General features: G+C 35.9%; 2 protein-coding genes across 3 annotated transcripts in view; one reads left to right on the top strand and one right to left on the bottom strand.

The window, feature by feature from the left end:
• Positions 1-110: 110 nt before the first annotated feature.
• Positions 111-16,964, bottom strand: LOC109032815 (uncharacterized). Its single transcript, XM_019045112.2, has 6 exons — positions 16,420-16,964; positions 14,796-14,996; positions 13,756-13,913; positions 12,364-12,804; positions 10,297-10,566; positions 111-8,435 (listed from the first exon to the last, which is right to left on the bottom strand). The coding sequence occupies exons 1-6, from the start codon at positions 16,543-16,545 to the stop codon at positions 6,269-6,271; spliced, it is 3,363 nt and encodes a 1,120-aa protein (XP_018900657.2). The 5' UTR covers positions 16,546-16,964; the 3' UTR covers positions 111-6,268.
• LOC109032820 (Post-GPI attachment to proteins 2) overlaps positions 15,285-23,402 on the top strand; it is a 12,866-nt gene continuing 4,748 nt past the window's right edge. The window contains exons 1-5 of one of the 2 annotated variants that reach the window (XM_019045118.2): positions 15,285-15,696; positions 17,940-18,123; positions 18,765-18,957; positions 20,977-21,223; positions 22,805-23,020. In XM_019045118.2, the coding sequence (XP_018900663.1) occupies positions 18,778-18,957; positions 20,977-21,223; positions 22,805-23,020 (643 nt within the window). In that variant the 5' untranslated portion in view covers positions 15,285-15,696; positions 17,940-18,123; positions 18,765-18,777. Of the gene's footprint in view, positions 15,697-17,149; positions 17,314-17,939; positions 18,124-18,764; positions 18,958-20,976; positions 21,224-22,804; positions 23,021-23,402 lie in introns of those variants that run through there. The other variant, XM_019045117.2, reaches the window with a different exon arrangement.

The following is a 23,402-nucleotide window of genomic DNA, read 5'->3' as shown; positions in this document are numbered from 1 at the left end:
CTGCTTTTAAATGTAAGCTGTCAAAATCTATCTTTTACTTAGCATGTGCCCCAGAATAAAGGTTGGTAATATTTCTCGTATTTGACTGATAAACAGGAAGAAAAAGAAAATTTGAGAAAGGTGAAATAGCTACTTTATTTTTGTAAAGAACAGACAACATCAAAGTAAAGGTTCCAGCACAGATTATTCCATGCAAAAGCTTAGTACATTTATCATTTCTGAAGAACATTTGAAATTTTTACATATGTTGATGATGATTAATGAACACATACGTCTATAATCATATAAAAAAATATTTCTGCCGAAAAATGTTAATTTCTGTGGGTTTGCAATTAGATTAACAAAACTGTAAGACTTAGAAAAGATAATATTTCATTTTGTAAGTCACATTCAGTTCATCTATTGAAGAAAAAGAAGAAGAAAAAATTGAAACGAAACATAATTACCTGACAAAAATAGTTATTTTGTCATGTTTAAGGTTCTTAAGGCTAATTTGGTAATCTATTTTTACAGATAAGAATGATGTTGATTGAAAACTTTTAAAGGGGAATACAACAAAATAGGAAAGGAAATGTACTGAGCTAATGTACAAATGATTTCATACTTTACTTGGAAGTGTGAGACTCAACAGTTAACATTTATTAAAAGTAAAAGGTCACTTGTGAGAAATTTTAAGACTAATGAGGGAAGGATTGGAAGGAGGTACATTTGATTTTGATGCTGTTTACCGCATAGCACCACCATGGAAGAATATGTGGAGGGCTGGAAATCATTCTTCATACAGCTGCAGATAGTCATCATGGGGCATTTACAGAAAACTTTTTGGTGGACCCATTGGTACAAGCTGAAAGATACTCATCAATCAGCTGTCTCTGAACTATTTATTATTGCAAAATTCATCAAAATCAGAAGTGGACCTCTCTGAGCTTCCCGTGTGTGTAAAAAACCAGCACTAGACTGAAGATTCACTAACACAAATTTTGAACATAAAGAAATTTAAATGAGAAAACAAAATACTTAAAACTAAAATTTTTAAATTATTTCTGGAATTGGCAGCTCAATTTTTCCCCGTTGTTTTACGAGGAAGCTTTCATCGTAATGCAAAGAGGACAACTCTCAGGCTCAACATAAAAAATTGTGCCGAGTCATCCTTTAATTGGTACCTACAATATAGGTCAAATTGTTCAAACTCCCCTAGACTAGTTACCAGACATTAATTTTTCACTTCTGTTTATGATATAGCTTAAGTGTAAGATTGAAGTTTGGAAGCTGGCTTAAGGATAAACAGTGGACAAAGCAGTGAAAAAACCATGACTTAGCCCGGAGAGATGCAGGGTTTTACCTGAGGGTTTCATGTGATGCTGCTCCGAGATGCGAATCATACTACGCAAAAGAAGTCTACCTGCAGGAAAGGTAAACTCCTGAACTGCCTCCCGCTTCCGATGGAGCCTTGGAGGGGTTTTGCGAGTGCTACACGTTCTTGAGCTCCGTGTCGCTCCTATCGTTACCTTTTGATTTAATATGCGTCTTTATCTGACGTATGACAGTAGTGAAACAGTAGACAGTAGTGTGACAGTAGTTAACTATTTCACATAGGTCTTTCTTCAAAACTCTCAATGCAGGAAGACTTCTTTCGTTCAAATGCGTCCAAATGGTGTGTAAATGATGTATCAATGGTGAAACTAGAAAAACATGCGTTTTGGTGTGCAGCATTGCACACTTCTTCCTCCATTTATTTTGATGAAGAAAATTCGAGCGCCTTCACATTATGAAAATTTGCGAGATTTTTCCATAACTTTACAAAAAAAAACTTGGCTTAAAATCCAAAGGAATTCACCTCCAGTTAAAATTTTTTTTTTTTTTTTTCATAAGATGTTCTCTGCAAACTATCGTGAGAAGTAAACTTAAAAGTTAACTTTACAATACAAGTTTGAGAAAATTAGGACTAAAAAGTGAATTTTTAAGCACTTCTACACACATTTTCAGGTAGAAATGTTGCAAAACTGGCTTAATGACCAAGGAGGGCTCACATTCCCACGCTGGTCAACCATATGATACAAATGCCTCCTCTTACTCTTGTGGTTTTTTAACTGCAAAGAACCTGAAAGTTCTCCTGAATGATGAAACCAGGTGACTCAGCATTGTGTCAATTTCCAAATTAACGTACAATTGCAAAACCTCACCACATCGGGGTCATATCCACACAATTAAATGCATAATGAAAAATCTGAAAAATTCACCCTTTACTCCTGGTTTTTTCAAGTCAGCACATAGAAAGATCAATTTATGAAGTTCATCTTGCTTCGGAGATCGTAGAGAATACCATGAAAAATATTGACAGAATTTAGCCGGCACCAAATCTTTTGCAGTTACGAGCAAATTCTTTTACTGGAAAAATACATGGCTGTTTGATTCTAAAAAAAATGTATTAAAAGCAATTTTTGAGACAATGCGGTCAAGAATTATGTTTTTCTACTCCCAATATCAATGTACATTAAGGCCATTAGTATGTATTACGTAACTCAAGGGAAGTACAACACATGACTGTTTTCTGTGATGTTGAATCATTAAATACGTAACCGCTGTCCTCCTTGGCCATACTCTAGATCTCAAAAATGAAAAACTTTCAAGACAGAGACTTTATAATATATTTATTTAAGCAAGCTTATAGTGCAAACTTTGCTTGTAAAATATTAAAAATAAATTTAACAGTAAAGTTGACGCCAAATAAGTTTACACACTTCTGAACTGTGGCAGAGGATTGTCTGAAGTCATTTTTACATGTAAAATAGATGCAAGAATCAAGACGGCGGATCTTGTGTCCCAGTCTAAACGTGCATAAACTTTTTTGGCATGAACTCAAGTGATGGCAATGATAATAATTTTAGAAGGTAAGCATATAAAGTTTCAGCAGGGATTCTGTTCCTAACAACTTTGCAAATAAAAATTAAAGCAGATTTTTTCAGTGAGTCGACAGAGAATGGCAACATAAGTATTGTAATCTAAACTGCGCTACCTTGCTCCCAGGCTAGGCTGCTGACAAAAGATAAATTTCAAGTTGACTTAGCAGTATTTTTGCCCCCCCCCCCCCCCACAAATAGGGGAAAAATGGAAGATTGAAAAGAGGAATTATAGCCCATTTCAGATCATAGAGAAAAAAAAGAAGGTGTTTGCATCTTGAGGATTGTGTGCCCTGTGACGTAGGTCGGTACAACCTGGTCAGCGAAATCCAGAATTCAAAGTATGGAGAACGGACTATAACGTCCGATTTTTTTGCTTAAATCAACTCATGATAAAATTTTAAACACTTCATGTGGAGTGCATTTTATCCATAAACTACACCATTACCAAGAAAATCGATGATAAAAGTCGCCGTACCGACCTACGTCATCAAAAAAATTCTAAGATGACGGAAATGTTAACACCTCCTTTGTTTTTTCTCTATGATTCCAGATTACTTTTCCTCTTTTGCTGTATGCGCAGGATAAGGAAATATATATATATATATCTGAAATGGGCTCTACAAATTTCATTTTTCAAATTTTTCATGGTGGAATGGTGTCAAACTTCTTATGTGCATAGATCCTGCAACATAAAGAACATTTTGGAGCTATCCTGCAGGAAATTTGTAAATTCATCCATCGAATTTTTTACTCTCTTCTTTTAGTATACCTCTGGAACATAGCCCTATAAAATATCACATTTGTGCAAGTCTGAAAAGCTAAAAAATTCTGCCAGAAGCAATGGATATTTTTGAGTCCTACATTTGCTGTAGTTGCATTGAGTAGGTACACTTACCCTAAATTGTGAAAAAATAAAAAGTAACTGACAGGTATAAAAGTAGAAGTAAAACTGAACTAATAAACTAATACAAATAAACATTGCAAAGATTATAACAAATTCTTAATTCTAGTTGAAAACATAAGTAATAAAATGTGCAACAATGTAATTCGGTGTAAAAGTATACTGAGGTCTATTCTGGCTTTAGGTTAGGATCCCAATCAGCAATGACAATGAAAAATTATATGAACGCTTAAGATTGCACACAAATTCCTTCATTTTTAGTTAAATTGAGGCAACACTTAGAAAAAAAAATTCTTCAACTTTCAACAATGATTCTAAAATGATATTAACCAACTGCTCAATCAACTAACATGAATCAAGCCACTATTATAGAACTATTATCATTGAAATGAATATGGTACATAGAGCATTTTGCAATAAGACCAAAAATCTTTGCTTGTGCTTTTATTCGACTGACCATTTGCTTCAACACAACATTTTAGAGGTCACCAATGACCAATCCAATCCGCTACCATGCTGCCAAAAAAGGTAATTAATAAACTGAAATGGGCAGAATTCAATCAGAATTCTTGCCGGGGAACATAAATTTCCTTGAGGAGAAAGATTAACAAAATTTCCATAGCAAAAGTAAAAGATTAGATTTATTACCTTAAAAGGCACTTGCTATAGCCAGTGGCTTGTAGAGAATGAACTTATTGTGAGAGGTTGACTTTAAACTTAAAAAAACTTAAAAAATACCTAAGAATGCAATGCCCGAGGAGAAATTATACAAAGAAAACACCCCATTTTTCAATTTTAAAAAAAAAGAACATTAGTAAAATAAATGATAATGAGCAACACAAGTTGCTGCTCAATAATTCTTCAACATCTTACATTACCATATGTGAGGGGACCTGGATACATTGATTTTTTAACAACTGATTGGGATCCTCAGTTTGACTTGAAAATTTTCGTAATAGTCATGATTTAAACAATTTCACACCGGCATGAGGCTACATTCAGAAAAAATCTTTCCATAGACATTCAAAGTTACGGTTTAGCAAATAAGAGATTGGTACTAGACTAGTTGAAGGTTATGCATACCTAAGAATGCAATGCCTGGGGGTAAATTATACGATGAAAAAACCTCATTTTTCAATTAAAAAGAAAAACAACAATAAAATAAACGATAATGAGCAACATAAAATATTTTGTACCATAAACAAATATAAAAGAAAGAGGGAAAAAGGAGAGAATGGTACAGGACAAGAAATGCCTTACAGCATATTAGAATGGATGAGAAGAGTAAGAGGGAACAAAGCATCTTGTGAGGCTGTCACAAGCACATGCCGATTTAGATTACTGAAGACAGAGAAAGTTCAGGGTTGTGATGAGAATATGAAGGAGTAAAATTTCAGTCCTTGTTGACGCATTCACTGATTAGATGCCAAAGTACAAGGGTCAGTATGGAAATCTTACTATGTAATAAACTTCAATATAATTTTCAGGGAAATGAGGAAAAGAAAAATTCCACTGAAATTTATTTTTTAAAGTTACACGAACTTTTAGGTGATTTTCAGAAGAAAATTAAGGGGCTTGAAGGCAGCAGTTGGATACAGAAAAATTCAATTCATTTGAATTAAACAGAGGACATTTTTGGAATTGAATCAACACTGAGCGGAACACAAACTTACATAACATTCCAAAGCCAATGAAATATGTGAAGTGATTACTTAATATGAGATCTGGCCATTTACATCATCAAAGAAGAGGGGAAGGTTTACATACCCTGTCGAAGACCTGACTGAATAAAGAGACCTATCTAAACCAAGATGATCCAAGATTTGGTGAAGTCACAAAAGTCAAACTCTTAGAGAGGTTTTAAGAGCAAATCACATAAGAGCATCATCTTGAAATTTAGAATTGAGGACGAATGAATCACTCTTAACACAAACACACTTGTTAACTTGAATCAGCTCACTTGCAGACTGAAAGCAAAACATAGTTTTTGATGCAGTGAAATTAGCATGCCTAAGTGATGAGTTTATAACTTTTCATGGTTAATTTAAGTCTGCATAAATATTTAATGAAAATACATTAAAATCTGTTTGAAGTGGACTCTTTCTGTTAATGAAGAAAAAACTGCTATCTTCTAAAACTAAGGGTTGAATATGTTGTGGCCACAAGAGTGAGTTGAACTTACAAATGTGAGTACTTCAGCTTCATTGCTCTTTTTGTTCGTAAAGGACTAAAAGTTAAAGACCAAAGCATTCAGAAGTTTCAGGGGGTGGGAAATTGATATTACAACATTAATAAGGGTAAAAACTTGTGCGCAAAAAAATTTAAAAGTGTAAAGAGAACTGGTAAGTAAATGCATACTGCTTTTGTTTTGATATAAAAACTAATCTCAATTTTGGAACGAAATTTTCACCAACTGAGCCTCCTGCAGTTTGATCAATGATGCCTACTGAGCTATGGGGAGAGATTATTTGTTTTCCATGCAATTACTGGGTAAAGAGGAGATAGAAATACAATTTGTGCTTTGAGACACAACTCCATCTCCAATGTTGTGTTTTGGGGAGGAAATAGGAGTTTTTACACTACAGTTTGAGTTTTTGCCTCCAGCATGAATGTTCAGTGTGTCTAGTGGTTGACGCTGCCGAGATGTCTGACACCCTTTATCTTCAATTCCGATGCCATAACTTTTAAAATACTGATCACAGTTTACGTTAGAAAAGGAGCTAACATCTTGTTGATAGTTTCCTGAAATTATCAGGTCATGCGATGAATTGTCTTCTACACTCTTAGAGAACCACGGTGTCTGACATCCTTTGTCTCCAATTATTTTGCCGGATCGTTCAAAATACTGATCCTCATTTGGATTGAGAAAAGAGTCAACATTTGATAGAGGCTTTTCGACAGTTGTCAGGTTACAAGTTGGACTGTCTTTTGAGTCCTGAAACAGCTTTCTTACTAATTTTGGAGTCCTACCTTGTTGCCCTTCGTCTTTGGATGGATGTTTCAAATAATAGTGTATGTTGAGAGTTAATTCATTGCTGAGTTCTTCTTCACAGATTTGACATTTTACATTGTCTCGCCACTCTTTGTTACTGACAGGAAAATGCTGAAGAATATGATAACGGGAATTCAGTAAATTTACGAGAACTACCTTACAAACAGTACATTTTAGTTTCCCTTTCGGACCGGAGGTGAGTATTTTCCGGGCGAGGCACACATGGCGTTCAGAGTTTAACTGACTTAGACATAATTTACAACGATTGACACATTCATGTACAATAAAATTAAAACTATCACTAAAATTTAATTTACACTTGGAGCATGAGAGGATGAGACACTTTTTCATGTGATCATGGAGTTCTTCTGAGGACAGAAAAGTGTCATTACAATCGATACATTTCAAAGTATCCGTCTGTTTTTCAATGTTGATGTCTCGAGGAGCGAGTCCGAATATTTTCACAAACTCTGCTTGTTCTGCGTCAATATTTTTGATTTCTGCATCTTGGCAATTTGAGTTGACGTTCGATTCAGCATGATGTAAGAGATGAAGGAGCAGTTGTTCTGATCCAATACTCGTGTGTTTTGAGCATACACTACATTTTACACTCTCTCCTATTGTATTAGCCTTAAGGTCATTGAGAGTAGCTTTGTGTAAAGAGCACTCAAACATCTTATGAATGTAAAAATTATGGCTGTTATTAAATTTTAAATTGCAACACTTGATCCAACGTCCTTTTTCAGGGTTTTGCTCACATTCGTTTGCGTGACGCAGCATTTGCCAAAATTTATGCGTTGAATATTCACAATGGTGGCATTTTAGGGATATATGTAATTGTACATGATTCAAAAGATCTTTAAGCGCAGAAAACTTTTTTTTGCAACTTTCATCTATGCACCGATACAAGGTTTCTACTGAATCAGGCTTCGATGGACAGTGAACATTGACGTACTTGTGACAAATCACCATGTGTTTCCACAGCTCTTCTGCATCAGTAAAAACATCTCGGCAGTACTTACAAAGGGTATTTACATAATTTTCACTAGTTTCCATGTTCAGACCATGAGAAATTGGTTGCGATTTAGAAAAGTCTATTTTTCCTAGAGGCAAATCAATTCTACTGGTCATTCGTTTACTTCGGAAGTCTCGACAATTCGGATTATCCGGTATAGTTGAAAATGCACCATTCAGCTCATATGCAGTTTGCGGGTCGTCTGAAAAAAGTTCAAGGTCGCCACTGTCTGATTCTTCAGATGAACTCAAGGGGTCTTCATCCGGTTTTATGATTTCTATCGATGCAGGAGGTTTCCTGCAATTTCTCTTGTGCTTTCTCAATGCCACTTTTGGATAAAAATACCTATGACAGTTACTGCAGGAATGACGGTTTCTTGGCAAACGGATGATATCTACTTTCACATGACACAAATTATGTCTGAGTAGATCATCTTCTCTGTACATTCGTTTTAAGCAGTATTTACAGTTTATTATTTTCTTCTCATGACATATTTTTGAGTGTTCCTTTTTGTCACATTTTGAGTTAAACCCTTTTTTACAGTATTTGCAGCTAAAAAGATTGTTTGACTTACTAACGGAACTCGGGACAGCAGTGGCTTCAGAGTGCGAATGTCTCAGTCTTCTGAAAAAGGAATGGAAAAAAAAAAATCAATAAAATGAAAGTGCCTCAAACCAGTCAAGATATGTTGGCTACAATGCTTTAAAGTTGGAACTCTGCCCCAATAATTTTGTATAATTATGCTATTGAAATTTTCAAAACGTTTCTTGGCAATAGTTTTTTTTCACAAGCCTGACATTTTCACCTAGCCTGGTAAGAGCAGGGGCACCGACCTCATCTACAACTCTGCTGTGCAACCCAAAAATGCCGTAAACGCCATTTTAATTTTTTTTTGAAAAATGTATCATAGCAGAAATACTTGTGTACCTTGGGACAATGTTCAACAGAATTCTTTTGCAAATAATATCAAGAACTTAACCTGAAAATTTGAGGTGCGTGGGTAAAATAGTTTTTATTTTATGTTAAGTTCCAAAAAACGCGGGAAAATCTTGATGGATTCACGGCGTTCTTGCTTAGCACAGCCGAACTCTATAACCTCTTTTGCTATTACAGGGTGACCAGTGTACTTGTATTCCAAATTTCTCTGATGTTAACATGAATTTTCCGGATTTTGAAGCACAGCATTCCCTAAAGGACCCCGCACACCTCTTATGGGAAGCTGCACCACGAAGAATTGCCTTCTGACTTATGTATTTCAATTCTCCTCAAGATGCTGATCAAAAGTTATAATTGCGCCAACTTTCTACGATGCACCGTTTTCGCAAAAAACCTATGAGAAGATTCAATTATTCGGCCACTATGAATAAAAAAGAACAAAGTATTTGAGAACAGGCCCGATGTGAATAAGGAAAAAATGTAGCATGTGTCCGTCTTCTTATCTGTACCTGCCGACTCAGGGGCTATCTCCCTCCCGCACTCGCCCGGTAGACGTTCAGACTTTCCTGTTCTTATGCTCCTCAAGAATCTGATTTGGATGGTGGTCGAGCAAAACGGCGTGCGGAATCCGAGATAAGACTGCCGCTCGGTGCGGGAGTCCCCATGATTTCCTTGTTGACACACAGCCACTTGTCAATCGAGCACTGAAATGAGGAATCTTTCTGGCTTTTTATCACCGAATAATTGAATCTTCTCATAGGTTTTTTGCGAAAACGGTGCATCATAGAAAGTTGGCGCAATTATAACTTTTGATCAGCATCTTGAGGAGAATCAAAATACATAAGTCAGAAGGCAATTCTTCGTGGTGCAGCTTCCCATAAGAGGTGTGCGGGGTCCTTTACCATGACTTTTCGATGTTTAATTTTTTCTCCACAGTTTTATGAACAGCGAAGTCTTGTAGAATTAAAAAAAAAACAAAACTTGAGACTTAAGAGGCAAAGGTCCTGATTTTTGTTGATAGAGTTTGCGAATGTGATAAAAAATTACGAAGTGATAAATTGTTGGTACGGTGCTGATGTCGAAACCAATAATTGCCGGTAAGGTGCTGATGTTGAAACTGATATTTGTTGGTATGGTGCTGATGTCTAAATCCTTATTCCTCAGTATTTGAGAAAAAAATGTTTGTTTGTAAAAAACTTTTCTCGCGTTTAGAAATTATTATATCTGTGATAAGTTCTTGATCAGAACGAAAAAGTAAATGCCATTTATGGTGACCTAGTGTGCTTGTTTTTGAAAGGACTCAAACTAAGTAGGTTTACACTGATGGCTTGATGGCAGAATTGTTTTATCAGTATGCACATTCGAAACCAGTGTTGTGTTTTTTGCTGTGGGATCAGGAAATGGAAATTTTCATTCTGAAATATATTAGTAGAGGTAAATGTGTACAAAATTACTTGGTACTGCGGGTATGGCTCAATATAAGATGTATCTTAATAAAAGAGAGAAAAAAAAGAGAAAATATATATTATTTAATTTTATTAGGACTTACTTGGCAGGAGGATCTAAGTCTTCTTCTTTAACTTTATAATCCTCGGCATGGTTGGATGACTGAGTTTCAAGTTTTCGCTTTTTGGTACCAGTTTTGAGCCTGCCATTAATAAGTGGCGATACAGGTCTGGCCCTGCCTCTTCTTGTACTGTTGGTTGAGACTTCTGAATAAACAGAATTTAATGATTCAATGGAGCCAAGACTATCTGCATCAAAGTCATTTGAAATACTGGACCTTCTGGATCTACTTCCTGCACTTAGTCTTCGGGAGCTACAAAAAATAATTTATTTTTTTTAGCACATCATATGTGACATATCATTAGATACAAATACATATTAATTGCAGTCTTTTAAGAGGTATCAGCCCATCGATTTTTTAAAGTAGTTTTTTCCACTATGCAAGCAAGAGACTTGCTTGAGGAGGAATCAGTGTGAATTAAAGAGGTTGTTACAGCAATCAAATGAACTCACCATATTATACTGTATTGAATTTTAAGGCAGAGACAAAAATACTGTCGTGAAAAAAAAAAGAGACTATCATGCTATATCTTAGGCCTTGTCTCGATGACGCAACTATTGTGGGAATTTGGTGCAACTGTTGACGGAAGGAAGTGTTCCAAAAATGTTTCACTTACAAGTGAAACTTTCAAGGTCAGAAGCCTCTAATGTCAAACAGTTGTTTACCTTCATGTTCTGGATCCATAAACGCTGGCTACACGTGAGACTTGAGTTTTCAGGTGTTTTATTTCTGAGCGTTTGTTACTTGGAAATATTTAATCAATTTTATATTTTACTTAATAGCATATCACTGCAGCAGGGCAGGACAATAAAATTTTATCTAATATTTCTTTTAACTCGTATCAGTGTCATGTTACTGTTTTTTGTCATAATAACTGGTCGAAATTACGCACACTATCCATTTCCAGTTGATAAATATCAGTTCAATTACCCCAGTAGACATCGTTTAATCTAAAAAAAAATGACAATTAAATATTCCCGCCTAAAAGTTCCAGGAACACATGTGCATGCGTCGAGACAGGGAACTTTCGTTGGTGCAACAAATGCGCAACAGATGCACCAAATCCCCTCAACAGTTGCGCCGTCCAGACAAGGCCTTAGGAAGTTGACAAGAACAAATAAAAAGTAAAAGGGGACAGACAGAATCAAAGTAACAAATACTTTGAGGGGATGCCTTGGAAGAATAGGAACTGTTGGGTGCAATCTCAGAACTTTGTTCCTCATACTTATAAAGTCAAACCCTGCTGATTCGAATTGCAAGGGGAACAAATACAAATACATATTCAAGTAAAAGGGGTTTTGAATTGCGAAGGCCGAAAATTTGCGATATTGAATTGCAGAGGTTTTCCTTGGCAAATTCTTTAGAAATATCACTTTTTGATTTATTACCGCAGAAGTTGACAGCTTGAATTATTACACGTTTTTGCATGGTATTCAACAGATTATAATTAATCTCTCTTTTAATTTTCACGCACCACTCACTCGAAAAAAAGTGTCAAATTGAATCTGACTGCTCGGCAATTAAGATTTAGAATTACAGAGACTCACTTTGCTCTATTTCGAATTACAGAGGTCTGGTTTTCGATCATTTTGAATTATGGGGTAAAATTAAATTAAATAAAATTAAATAGTATTAAAAAATTAAATTAGTATTTAAAAAAAATTAAATTAGTGTAAAAATTAAATTAGGGGTAAAATATGTTCTAAAAGGTTTTTCGAATTAAGTTCATATTTATTTCAAGTTAATGAGGTTTTTGGCTTTCTGTGGGACAGGCCGGTGCTTTTTTTTTTTTTAATTACTAAGGTTTTCAAATTATGGGGGTTTGACTTAGCAGGACTTGACTGTACACTATGGATGACATAAATATTGAAGGCGAGACTCTCCATCATAACCGATAGAGAGGGCAATTCAGTGAGTATTGAGAGCCGAAAATGGCTTCAAGAATACTGGTCTGACAAGTAGTGATATAAAACTAACCAAGTATTGGTTACTCATAGATGGAAACTGGTGACAGGTTCCTGTCAGAGTAAGATTATTGAGTTAACTTACCTATTACTGGGGCTAAGGGAACGGATGGATCTATTATCTGGACTCTCTGCTCTTGAGACGGACTCAATACTCTTGTCCTTTTTCAGCAACGGCCTTAGGCTTCTCAGTTCAGATTGTTTTGTAGAGATGCTTTTGCTCTCACTAGCAATCTCTGTTTTTCGAGTGCTGCGTAGAGATTTTACTTTGGTGTCTTGTTCAACACCCTGACTTTTCCTCTCACAAGGCATTTTCTTGTTGTTTACTTGACCCTTGTCACCAGTTCCTCTTCCTGTATTTTGAGATTTTGAAGTGCTGCCGCTACAGGAAGAAGATGTGTCATCTGAAATTTCACTGGAAAAGGACCTTCTCCAGCTTTTCGTTGTTGAATCTGGTTGGGAACAGTTGAGCAATTCACTAGTGCTATTTGACTGGGTTTGAGCATGGCCTTTAATTAAAAAGGATCTGGAACATATTTAAAAATCATTTCAAGGTTTGGCACAAGGACAAGGTGTTATATCAACACTGTTAATGTCTGCAGAATGGAAGTAAAGAGAGAATCGTTTTTGCATTTATAGCGAAACTGTCAATTTGCAATGAAGGTATTGGAAAATCTCATACCAGGGCAGACAAACGTATTCCTCTATCAAAAGTGAATAGTGTCGAAAGACTAATTTCACTATGCAAATTTCAACCTATCTTTTAGCAAAAGGAATCATCATAACTTACCTACTTGGGAAAATCAAGTAGATTGCATACTGCCGTGCGAAGCAAAAATTTTGTAAATCCATCAAGATTTTCCCTTATTTTTTGGAACTTAGGAACCACTTTATAAAATAAAAACTGTTTTACTCATGCACCTCAAATTTTCAGGTTAAGTTCTTGATAGTATTTGCGAGAGAATTCTGTAAAAACGTTGTCCCAAAATCGAAAGTTTTTCTGCTATGATACATTGTTCTAAAAAAATGTAAAATGGCGTTTACGGCTTCTTTGCATTGCACGGCAGTATAGGAGTCAAGCTGTATAGAGGCTCCAAATGTATGAAGAAAAATTGCAGCAATATCTCAATCATGGTAAGAACAAGATATTTAATTCTTTTGTTAGAAAAAATTTGCATGTCTCTGCAGCCATGAAAAAACTTGAAGCACTTCAAAGAAAATTAGTCCAGCCATATGGGACCATTTTATTTTATGGTAGAATCTTTTCCCAGTGCTTTTATCTAAAATTCTAACTAACCAGGAAATTGCATAATATAAGTCAGCTAATCATGCAGTGGAGTACTTGGATACAAAATTTATCACACTGAAAAGCAGCAAAGAGATGAAAGCGGAGAGATCTAGAGTTGATGAGAACCAGAATGATCGATGTTTGCAAGGTTCTTCACTGTTCATAGTGCTATTTTTAAGTTTGGCTCACCTGGAATTAATTTGTGAACGAACTTGTTCTTTACTGTCTTCTTCTTCTGAACATATATCTATAAGCTCCACATTTTCAATTTGCACTGAAAAATCAATGATAGATTCATAGCCTCGATAAATTGTGTCGACCTCTTCTAGAGATTTGCAAGAGAGTAACTGGAAAAAAGGACAGGAAATCAGTCACTAGTTTTGCCAATGTTTTCCAACGTAGGTAAATTAAATATTTCATGACTTTTTAAAGTCAAGACAAATCCGACATTAAGACTCAGTCAAAAGATACAGCCAGCATACATGATGCAATAGTTACAACAATCGAGATTGAGAGGTTGGTCTAGGCACCCAGGTTAGAAGAAAGTAAAGAAGGATAGGAATCAACATTTCTGTGCATTTTTCTTTCATTCACACATGATTTTGCTGTATCAGACATTAACGGAGGAACATAATTATGATGGATGGATTCATTAAAAAAAAGCACAAGATGAGATGCCAAAAATTCTGTAATATTAGCAAGGAACGAGAAGGCTGGTGGCGTTGAAATTTGAACATGGAAGAGCGCTGCCAAAGCCTTGTCTCCACGGGACGTTTTCATGGAATTTGTCCTAAGTTCAAACCACAGGAATGAAACTTCTGGGATTTTTCCAAGTTACCGTCTCCACAGGATGGGACTCATACGGTCCTGCCAAAAGTTTGCGCGGGAGGATAAGTTAGTAAAAATCAAGTATTTGACCGAGATTAAAATAATAATTGAACACAATTGACAATTAGATACATTATTTCAACGAAACAAACTTGAACAGAGGAGTGACCAACAAAATATCGTATAATTTGCTTTCACGTCTTCTTTCTCTCTCACTTGGTCCTAGGGGTACAGGGACCATTCTTAGTACTGGGAAAAATATTGATTGACTCAATAATTTTCCTGACTTCGTAAGTGGGATTTTCCCTGGAATAAATCCCTTGAAACGGCTCGTGGAGACAAAGCCTAAGATTGGTGAGAATTATGAAAAAAAAAAAACAAAAAACAAAACAACAACTCACAGAGTGCAATGAAGTGGTTTTAGAAGCATTTTCTACAGATTTTAAGTACTGCTCAGAGCATTTGACACTTGGATCCTCTTTTAAAGCCCTTATTAGTTTTTCATTGTTATGAAAACACATTTGTTGGAATTTCCAAGTGTCTTGGAGATTGCTCAAGCATCGAAAGCATAAGTGCTTCGAAAAAGGATCCTTACTGTACACCTGCAACAGATTAGAAGGGGTGTTAAAATGTTAGATAGATGAAGTATGAGATAAAAAAGGAATTTTTTGGAATAGGTAATCTAATCTCTAAGATTTATGTTATCAATTGTGCATTCAATCACTTACATTGCCTATGCTTTGAGAAGCATCACTAGTATATACTTAAGCCTGTTGCAGTTGTATTTCATTCGTAACAAGTTAAAGATCTAATAGAGTATTAATGACAAACATAGGTCTCATTCTTTTTTGAGTAGCTTAACAAAAATTTCAAGGACCTAAAACACTTGACAAATCTTTTGTTCTATTAATGGGTGACTTTTTTGTATTTCAATTAAAAAATATGTTGATTTTTCAAGAAAGAACAAGTTTATATGGAAATAGAAACTATCAAGATTATACATCTGTTTATCGTTATTTTATTGCTTTGGTAAGCGGTGCCTGGCCAGTGACCGAAAGGAAAAATAATTTATCTACCAATTTAAAGGTGCCTTGCGTCAAAACAAAATAAGTTTATGCAATTACAGACTGCGACAGAGGATCCGCCATCTTGCTTCTTCCATTTACTTTACATATAAAAGTGACATCAGACGATCTTCTGTCGCAGTCTGTAAGGGCATAAATTTATTTGGGGTGGACTCTGCCTACCTACTTGCAATTCCTTTCATGGGAAAAAAATTTCTGCTGATCTTGAAACACTCAGGTCAGTACATCACTTTCTGTTTAGCTTTGGTAAAATAAAAATAACAAGTTTGCTACGGTGCTATACAGTCTAAGTCCCAACCTGTTAATAGGGTTAAGAAAAAATTCAGACATAATATTACCAAAGTGTTGTTTTCTATGAAACACAGGAGTTTCGTCTTTCTAGAAAACCTAACCTCAAAATTCCCTTCACTGAACAAACCTCTTTCGGGTTCATGAGAATGTTTGAGTGGTTTCATCCAAGAGTTCATATCAAATAAGTTTACGCACTCTTAGACTGCGACAAAAGATCCACCATCTTCCCTCTTCCACTTGCTTAACATGTAAAGGTGACATCAGACGATCTTCGGTTGCAGTGTCAAAATGCGTAAAATTATTTGACGAGGACTGACAGAAATTGTTATGGTATGCTTACAGAGGTAAGAGTGATCGGAAGCAACTGCATTTAAGTATTACTCAGATGCTAAATTAATTACGCCCTTCTGAGTAATAGATTCCCGACAACATGCAGCTCATGGAATCTGAGCAAACTGATTTGGACATATCGGGACATTAACTGTCTTATGAAAACAATAATAAAAACCCTTCTGGCATTTAGAAATTAGATCTGAGAGCTTGATGATACTTCCTGCCGGAACTTACCGCCTGACAGAACATAACTGGCGTGCTACTTTGGAGTATTAAATTAGAAAAATGGGTGACGAGGAAAAGTGATAATACTTACAAATAAAGAGTAGCAGTACAGAATTTTGGGAGCTATTAATTTCTCCGCTTCATCGTGACTGAAGATAGGAAGCAGTTGATCCTTGGCAAGACACAAGCGGCAACAATTCTCAAAGTTGCAGATCATTTTGACCACTCATAATTTTCCCCATCAAACTAAGAGCTGAGGATGGGTGAAGGACATCACAGGTTTGGTAGCAAGTTGGCGAGTGAGAGACAAATAGATGGAAGCATAAAATTTAAATATCAGAATGAGGGTGGGCATGATTAAGTGCACAATTCCTGAGAACGACCGAATTTACAGTTAGTATTTGGATTTCCTTTCAGAAGGTCCATAACCACAAGAAATATCCGTTTAATCGTATAAATGAACACTGGCAAACGACATGGAATGCAGTCACGAAACTTCAACTTCCAAGATTTCTAGATCCCTTGGCATTCCACGAATAACTGAAAAAACACAGCACAGCGATAAAAAAGACGAGGGAAATATTTAAAGAATGACAATGCCCGCCTACGCGCGTGCTATAAGGGATGAAAGGGGATTGATCAGATTGATAACAATCAGAGAGTAATCAGACAGCATTTTTTTACATTACATCGTCACAGATTAGAAAGTTGACATTCGGTGGTGACGTCATGTCAAAAAGGGACAATGCTCTATTGGCGGACGGAATAAGTGTGAATTTACTTTGTTTACATTCAGTTTTCTAACCTCTTCAAACTTCAAAAGTAGCACTATCAGTATCATAACAGAATTATTGATTGGTCATTTGAATTTTGAAAACCAAGTGAATTCGTTTGAAGCGAAATCGTTTCTGACATAGTGTCTGTTTTTCCGCCATCTCTTTATCATATGGAGAAACTAAGGGTTTGTTGTTTTAACTTACCGTAGGTGAGTTGCTCTGCAGTTAAAATTGTTTTTCTGAGCCGAACAAGTTGAGGTATCAATCTCTTTCATGATTTTGACATACAAAATTGTGTCTCTTCCTTCCGCTGATTCACACCTTGTATTTTTCTTCATACATAGCCAGACTCTTTGGGAATCTGCCCCTAACAACTGGGCCACCATTTGTCCCGTGTCTTGGGCAAATCATGAGGCGGGCATCTGCTTGAGGAGGCCAGACTTGCGCATTAGCTTTTTTCATCTGTATGCACTATATGCCATCATATCTTTCAATGGAAAAATATCATACCAAGTGAACTACGCCACTGTCATAGGGAGTCTTAAATAATCTGTAGAAGACTAATCACTCCACGAAGAATGAGATAAATTTATGCCGCCATCTCATTGATTCAACTTTTGATTTTCAGGAGTTGCTTTTACCAATTGGAGACAAGGAAGCTTTCTCAGACCTTGCCCAATTAGTCAGTCTACTGTTAAAGTGTGACATTATTTTAGAGTGTCATCTTCATTTTTTCTTCAAGTGAAAAACTAACATGAGGGATCTACTTACTATCGTATTGCATTGAAAATACGGCCACCGATAAGTATCAAATTAATTGAAATGTTTCTTCCAGGATGAGGTATCTAGCTGCGTACTGCTGTCTTGCAATGACATGTCATTAGTGGAGTCAGCTCCAGCCAGAGGGATGCAACAAGAATCTCGAGAGACTCCCACAAACTATGTGGACACCTGTGTCTATGAAAACTCATTCAAGGGTGAAATTTTGCTCTCTTTTGCTACCAGTTAGATGGCTGAAGGTGGGTCTGACATTAGTTTTAATCCTATTTTTCAAGGCTTTCATATATTGTCCTTCCTGTTCAGTAAGAAGTTTATGAAACTTCTAATTCCACATCTTTCAACTTAGTAATTAGGTAAGTGTATAGTTCCTCATGTTATCATGAGGTTCAGGAACCAAATTTGTTGAACATGCACTGGAGAAAGGAGAGAGTTCTAAAAGGGTATCCTGCAGTGACGAATTGAAAGCTCTAGAGATCCGTACTAAAAAATTTAGTATAGACTTTACAAAGTCATAGAGCAAGTTTATGCTCCTTTCTTTATCTAACTGAAGTACCCAATTACTTAGCTTCATTGATGTAAATCACTTTTTTGGTTGTAAAAATAAGTGTTGGAAGGTAATATATAAATTGGGCAACATATTTAAAAAATTATGAAATCTTATGTTGGATGTAAACTTTATCATTAGTGAATGCTGTTTGGCTATTCTCATGGCGGCCATTGTCAGCGCCCAGCTAATCTTTGCCTCTGCATCAACACCTCATGGAGATTGTTGAATATTTTCAGCTAAGGTTATAGTCCAAGCTTTCATTTCTTTTTAATTTCATTGAAGTTAAATCAACCACTTGTGTTGCATTGCAATGTTATCTTCTGTTCATTTCAGGTCTTCAGTCGGCATGGCTAAATTCAGTGGCTATATACCTTTGAGTCTTGACAAAAAGGACAACTTATTGTTTTTATTTCGGATTGAGAAATTATGCATTGCAACCATACTATTACCATTGGCAAGCTTCCTGTTTTGTGTTCTATGGTCGTTAATGTACTTCTTTGAAGATGTTACTTTCACACACTGTCAGGTAATTATTGTATTACTACCATTGGGAACAGTACATAGTTATACTATCTTTTGAATATTCAGCTGTAGCATCAGATTCTGAAGGCTGACAGACCTTTAAATTTTGGGATGATGTTAGATTTTAACAACTGACAGATATAGATCACATAAATCATAAATTCTGCCCAATACAAGCGCAACCCACTTTTGTTCATATATTTAGTTTACTGCATACCAAATTAAAATGCACCCTAAAAGATATGAGAGCCAACTCCACCAACAACAGCTTGCATACCTGTATGTATAACCATGGGAAGATCAAGCTGGTCCATCTAAATGAGCAATTTATATGTGGACTGCATTTTGCAATTTGGACTTATAAATTCTGGCTCATCTGAAAAAACACTTATGTGCGTAGGGGAATTAATGGCACACACGTTGTTTTTAAACTGGGCTAGAATTTATGGTTCCAAATTGCAAAATGTAGTCCATATATTCTACTGACTAAAAGTAATAATAATATAAAATAATAATGTTTATTAACATCTTAAAGCCATGTTATGCCCCCTGGCCATCTTATTACACTTTCTCGTAAACTTCTGTGAATTTGCAAATAAAATGAATAAATAAATAAGGAACACCATGCCGGGAATCAATTCTCCTCAACTATCTTCTGGATCTTTTGTGTCCAGAGCTGCTAACCTGTACCAACTAGGCATTTCTCTAACGGATGGAAATTAAAGTTACATTCAAGCAGGTGGTGTCGGCCATTTTAGGGCTGGATATACACTTTTATTGTACCCTTTGAACCTTTGCCATAATAGAAGCCTTTTTTTTTGGAAAAAAAAAAAAAAAAAAATTTGCTAACTCTGAGAAACAAAATTTTTTAGAAGACCAAGATGAACTACACAAAAGGCAGAGAAGTTAACACAGTGAAACAATTTTTAGTGTTTAAGGTCTACAATTAAGAGACTTTGTTGATGTAAAAGTTGCAGGATGTTTGCACTATTTTTTCACTGTAAAAATCTGGATTTCAAATTCTCAGAGTTTTTTTTTTTTTTTTTTTTTAATAGCCCTCAAGGGCTAATCCTATCTGCTTGCATCAGATCGAGCCGATCCCTAACCTATCAATCTAATTGTCTACTTTTCCCGAACTACTATCTACAGGCCAAACTCCTTCCACCTGTAGCATCTGGGTAGAAGTTCACCATCTCCCCAGTTATCTCTTGCACCTATTGCACCTAGAGTTGGCACCTATTTTGACCTGAACGCACCTTTAGGGGTTGGAATTTTGTTTAAAAGTGGAGAAAACAAAGCATTGGTAATAATGATATTTACTGCTGTCAATGAAAACTTGACAGACCAACAAATTAAACAAAAAAGCTTGAAAAGAAATAAAATTAGTTGATTTTTTTGTCAAAAATCAACTACAAATTTTCAGTTTATTTTATTTTTTTAAGTGCTGGAATTTTATCTTGGGTAAAATGAAAAAAAATAAAGCATATTGACGGCGTAAGTCCGCAATCACATATCTTGTTTGTGGTGTCTGAAAATCTTTGCCTCCATGTTATTTTTTTGAAAGAGAACAAATTGACATCATTCCTTAACGTTTATGCAGACTTTTCTTCGCACAGAGAAGAAAAATCACGGCAGTTTTAAAGAAGTGCTGCTGAGTAGTTTTCCGTTTTAAAAATAAAGTATGACAGGAAGTCTGTGACGTCACAAACCGAGTTATGTGATTGCTGACTTACACCGTCGATATGTATTGGTGATGAGTTGGGACGTTCTTAAAATTCAACGGCTGATAGCCAGCATTATTAGAGGCAATTACATTTGCAATTTCGAAATATCCTCTCGGGTATAAATGCGTCTAATCCCAAGGATTACTTCTCTGTCAAAACACAATTTCGAAAAAAATTTGATTCAGCCTCTTTTCCCATTAAACGATTTAATTGTAGATCCAAAAATAATATATTTTTTTTAAATTTTTCTCTGTGCATTAAACTAAGTCAAGCTGATTCATAGGATGTGTTCTGTTTAGGTACCAAACTATCTGCCGTCCATCTCAGCAGCTATAGGCAACTACCCAACACAGCGGATAGTATGGAGCTCTGCCATTGCTTTACATATTGGTCCAAGGTTCATAGTGCTGTGGGCGTATTACCACTATTATCAAGAAGTACTTAAGAAAAATAAGCAATATTTGGCCTTAATCACATGCTTACTCAATGCAATAGAAAATGTTGCTCTTGTAGGATTATCTTTCATTACCTCAGCGGGAAATTATCGTAAGTACTCCTGTGCTACTATCAGAAAAAGAAAGCAGTGCAAAAACTTAAACACATCCCAAACCAGGGCTCTCGAAACTAGAATTTGACGTATACTTCAAGCAGCTCTAACAGGGGCCTAACCGGATCATCATGGCCATACCGAATGCGCTTGGCTAACTGTGCAAAAATTGCACATCGACGGTGAAACTACCAGACCACGTATCTCGTTTGCGGTGTTTAAAAATCTCTGCTCTCATTTTATTTTTGTAAAGGAAAGCAAACCAATATCATTCTTTAAAATTGTCAAAGATTTTTCTTCACTCGAAGAAGAAAAATCACGGACGTTTTCAAGAATTGACGTTGAGTAGTTTTCCATCTAAGAAATAAAGTATGACAGGAAGTCTGCGACATCGGAAACTGAGATACATGGTCTAGTAGTTTCACCATCGATACATGCCTTTTTATGCAAAGCCAGAAAATCTCTGGTTTCCCGAAAGTGAGGAGTTCTAAAATAAGCTGCATTTATCCCAATCGCCAACTGCATGCAACATAAAAACAAACGAACCTTATAAATTTTCTCGCCTGACACTTCGTGCTCCACTGAAGGCCTTGGAAGTTGGTGATCACACATGCTTGACCTTATTTTTCCAGCACAGTAGATCAGCAGGTGCAAAGTTTATCCAATCCACCACATTACATATCAGAGTTTCATTTTGAAACTTCAAAATGTTTTTAGTTTTTGTACTCTATCTGATCTTAGCACCATTACATCATCTTTTTTAAGTTTAACAGCACTCAAGCCATTATTTTAGAACTTTTTATAGTTGACCAGAGTTCAACATTTTATAATTATTTTTGAAGGATTTGTGTTCTGCTGAGTTCCACTTGCTTGTCATTTTGCGACTGACAGCTAGCATCCATTCATCTCGCAAATCGTTTCTTTGAATGATAGTTCTAAAAATTCAGCCTTTATGTCAGTGTTTATTTTACATGTAAATTGTTAACCTAATTAATTTTCCCTCATCACCCTATCACTTATCACCATCCTCAGGTCAAAATTATTTCACTACGGCCTTGTCCACATGAGCGCAGTTCGCGGAATTCAGCTGAGCTAAAACTTATTCCTCCAAACCCCAGAACTTCCCCAAACTCAGAGCTTCTATTTTTCTTTTATTGTGACTTCGTTTGTTTTTGCATTTACGTCCTTTAAGTCTTGACAGTTGTTTTTGTTACTCTTGCAGCCCTAGTAATCTATTATTTTGCATAATTGTATAGTTTTATTGAAGTTCCGGTTCCGGTTTGGGCAAACTCTGTGGACAGCATCCCTCATTTCAAGGAACGAGTTTCGGGAAACTGAACAGTTTGACGAATTAGTTCCTCAAACCGCGCTCGTGTGGACGGGGCCTACAAGGAAAAAAAAGGGGTTTTTATTACCCCCAAAGCAAGAGCCGGACATGCATATCATCATGCAAAAATAGAAGGGCACAATACAGACAAAAACTGAAAGATAATTCCTCGTTTTGAGCAGTCTTCTCTCATATTCTTTTATTGTATCATGTGAATGAATGAAGTATAACATTTCTATTCAAAACTTTTCAGCTGTCCATGAAAAATTTTTCATGACATTTATGTTGACATCTGAGCTGTATATGATGATGACGTGTTATCTTTGGAGGTATGCTCGAAGGATGCCCCCAGACAACATCGAAACTCGATCCTTTAAGCTCAAATTCATTCTACTTTGTGTAAACGTCATTGCATTCTCTCTCGCTGGATATTGTTTCGTCCGCCACAATATCAAATGCGAAGCTGGAAGTAAGTATTTCGAAATTCTAATGGAAGTCACTCGTTTCATTTTAATTCAGAAAAACGGGATCAACAGCAGCAAAGTATTACGACAGTGAAACTGCCGAACCACGTTTTTCGGTTTGTGATGTTGCTGACTTCTTGTTATACTTTATTTTTAAAATGGAAAACTACTCAATATCAATTTTTTAATACTTCCGTCAGTTTTCTTCTCTGTGGGAGAAAAATTCTCTAAAAACTTTAAAGAATGATGTTGACTTGTTCTCTTTCGAAAAAATAAAATGGAGGTGGAGACTGTCAAACTTTGCAAATGAGATACGTGGTTTGGAATTTTAATTGACGATTAAGAAAATAATCTCTTCTGAGAAAAAAATCAAGAATAAAACCTTCA

This window comes from Bemisia tabaci, chromosome 2, assembly GCF_918797505.1.
Source record: "Bemisia tabaci chromosome 2, PGI_BMITA_v3".
NCBI classification, from domain to species: Eukaryota; Metazoa; Arthropoda; class Insecta; order Hemiptera; family Aleyrodidae; genus Bemisia; species Bemisia tabaci.
The sequence above is the reverse complement of the archived record's forward strand: the minus strand, read 5'-3'. Positions and strand labels throughout refer to the sequence as shown.

Bases quoted from the DNA above. Each gene is read 5' to 3' on its own strand.
- LOC109032815 (XM_019045112.2), bottom strand. From the start codon at position 16,545: ATGATCTGCAACTTTGAGAATTGTTGCCGCTTGTGTCTTGCCAAGGAT. The intron at 13,914-14,795 runs GTGAGTTGTTGT...CCTTTTTTCCAG, and splicing joins AAACCACTTCATTGCACTCT to TTACTCTCTTGCAAATCTCT. The intron at 8,436-10,296 runs GTAAGTCCTAAT...TTCCTTTTTCAG, and splicing joins GACTTAGATCCTCCTGCCAA to AAGACTGAGACATTCGCACT.